Source organism: Austrofundulus limnaeus, unplaced genomic scaffold (assembly GCF_001266775.1).
Source record: "Austrofundulus limnaeus strain Quisiro unplaced genomic scaffold, Austrofundulus_limnaeus-1.0 Scaffold529, whole genome shotgun sequence".
Taxonomy (NCBI): domain Eukaryota; kingdom Metazoa; phylum Chordata; class Actinopteri; order Cyprinodontiformes; family Rivulidae; genus Austrofundulus; species Austrofundulus limnaeus.
Window position 1 is genome coordinate 120,039 of NW_013952931.1, and position 2,850 is coordinate 122,888.

At 36.7% G+C, this 2,850-nt stretch overlaps 1 protein-coding gene across 1 annotated transcript in view; it reads left to right on the top strand.

Moving 5' to 3' along the window:
* Nucleotides 1-2,378, top strand: part of eif1ad (eukaryotic translation initiation factor 1A domain containing) — a 19,194-nt gene extending 16,816 nt beyond the window's left edge. The window contains exon 5 of the mRNA XM_014026144.1: nt 1,467-2,378. Coding sequence (XP_013881598.1) covers nt 1,467-1,704 — 238 coding nt within the window. The 3' untranslated portion in view covers nt 1,705-2,378. The remainder of the gene's footprint in view (nt 1-1,466) is intronic.
* Nucleotides 2,379-2,850: the final 472 nt, after the last annotated feature.

The following is a 2,850-nucleotide window of genomic DNA, read 5'->3' on the forward strand; positions in this document are numbered from 1 at the left end:
TCTTGTTCTGACTTTAATCATTCTATCTGCAGATGAACAGCATGGTCATGAAAACCTAGGTCATTAAAGGATGTCCTGAATTACTGGCTTAAACATAAAAGTATTAGTTCCATTACAGTCATAATGTTACGAGATCAAAATCATAATGTGATAAGAATAAAACCAAAACATTACGAGATTTATTATGAGAATAAAATCGTAATATTACAAAATTAAAGTAAATGTCAATTTGGATGAAAGTATATTAATCTAACAGTGACCCAAGTGATCGAGGACTACTTTATAAACACAGACACATGGCTGTACAGCAGGTGTGAGGAAAACAAGGAGGAAATGAGGAACGTAAAATAGACATGTAAGATTATGACTTTTTTTTCTCATAATATTGGCTTTATTCTCATAATATTATGACTTTATAATAATAAAAGAATCTCACTGTGTGGCCCTAATACTCCGTTGTAGATACTGGAGCCAAACCCGAATTATTAATGTTTTCTTTATTTGTTTATGTGTAAGGTTTTATTCTTTTAGTAAAAAGACATGTAAATACACATCCTGGTGCATTTTAACAGGGTTCGTGCTGGGTCTTAAAAAGTCTAAAAAAGTCTAAAATTTGAAAATCAAAGTTTTAGGCCTAATAAAGTCTTTAAAATGCCCAGATTTTCACCCAAGGTCTTAAATTTAATTTTGTCAAGTCTTAATTTTTACTACTTTTGATCATTCCTGAGAACAGTTGGCTGCATAAATAAATAAAGTTAAGAGTCGTAATCAGAGGTTGACACGATCTGTCTTCATGAAGAGCTAAGTTTGCTACTGGTCATGATTAAACTACAAATCCCAAGATAACTGCAGATAAAACTGTCACAGTTTACTTCCAGGTCTTTGACCTCTTTGCTGCTACAGCCCCCCAACATACAACCCTCCTACATACAGTGTCTTATTTACCTGCTTGATATCAGTGATTTTTTTCACTCAGTTGAAAGCGGTTCACAGCAGTCAGATTTGACCATTTCATTCAAATTATTTAGTGTTTTTGTATTAAAATTAAATATTCTTTAATAACTAAATAGATAGCAATAAAAGGTTTCCATTATAAAATTTCTGGGACCATTTGAATGTTTCTGTTAATGCGTCGATTTGGTCTTAAATGTCATTCCTAATGGTCTTAAAAGGTCTTAAATTTAATTTACTGAAACCTGCATGAACCCTGTTTTAAGTCCGACATGAATCCGACATGAAACTGATGACTGTGGTAACGGGGGAACACAGGGTCACGCAAACCCGCATGAAGCCGACGTCAGGCGAAGGGTAGACCGTCTCATTTCACAGCAGGTTTGAGCAGCCTACCCGGCCCAGCTAGGCTGGGTCCTCATGAGGACCCGGCCCCCTTGTGAGACACAGCCTCAGTTCCACTCTGAGAATAAGCTTCTTGATCTGTTGTGACTTTGTTCTCACTTCCTCTCCAGGCCCGAGGGTTTCTCAGAGGAGAAGTCACAGGACTTGACGAGCAAGAAGCAGGAAAAAGAAACCAAACTGGAGGAGGAAGACGAGATGAAGGAGGAGGGTAGTGACTCTGAAGATGATGAGAGTGATCTATTTGTAAACACCAACCGCTGCAACTTCCAGTACAGCGAGAGTGAAGAAGAGGACAGTGAAGAAGAGGAGGAGGAGGGTGAAGAACAAAGGACAGAAAATAGATCTTAGCAGTGAGAGAAAGGACAATCAGGACCGTAACACTGCGGTCAGCACAGACTGACCCCAGGAGGACTTTCTGTTGGTCTATGGAACAGCTCCCCCTGCTGGTCACAATGAGAACCTGTTGGAGGCTTTAAATGACTGAACTATTTCAATCACTGTACAGTTTATACTGAAAACAACCTGAGAGTCTGAATGAAACTTAAATAGAATAAAAACAAACATTTCTATTGTGTTTTCAGGTTCTCTTTTCTCCCCAGCTTATCCTACATGTTAAAACCTATCTTTAAAACAGCTTTCATAGTTTAGTTAGCTCTCAAACACATCCATGATATTCAAACTATATGAAGATTCATGCCATCTTTTTCAGCAGACCTTAGCCAACACTGAAATAAATCTGTAAGAGATCCTGAACAATGAACTGTTTTTGTGAAAAAGTGGTTCTTGGATAACAGGATTGTCAGGCTGAGTCGAGGGGTGTGCTGAGAAGCTGAACGTCATGGTCACCTGGAAGGTATCAGTCTAACCAACAGGATGTGTTTACACACGTCTGCAGATCTCACCTGTGTTTGGAACAAAAGTAGTCTTGGCTCCAGTTTTGATTGACTTTGTATTGAATGGTGTTGACTTTGGAACCTGGTGTGATATTGTTGATCTTTTATAATTAAAGTTCTATAAATTTATTCTTATGCTCAATATCTGTCCTTTATGTTGTGATCCTGCTTATCAACTGGACTCAGAGCACTGCCATATCAAGATCTTTAATACTAATATTAAAGGGGCAATATTATATGTTTCTCAGGCATATATTTAAATACTATACCATAATAAAGTATCTATGTCACCTTTAGTTGTTATTAAAATACTGTTTTTATGTTTAAATAGAAAATAAACTTGTCTCATCACTTCCTCTTCTAAACACCTTGAAATTGGCCTCTGTCTCTTTAAGAACTGTTAAAAGTATGTTTAACAATGATTATGTTAAAGTTTCTTGAGTAATGACACTAAGTTCTAAGTACTGCTTTGTTCTCTTGTACTGAATTCTAAACACTTTGGTTTTAATGTCTGATAAACTCCACCTTCACAAGATTAATGTAAGTCAATGTGAATTTATGGTTACATAACAGGTGATATCAATTGGGTAACTTAACTCGG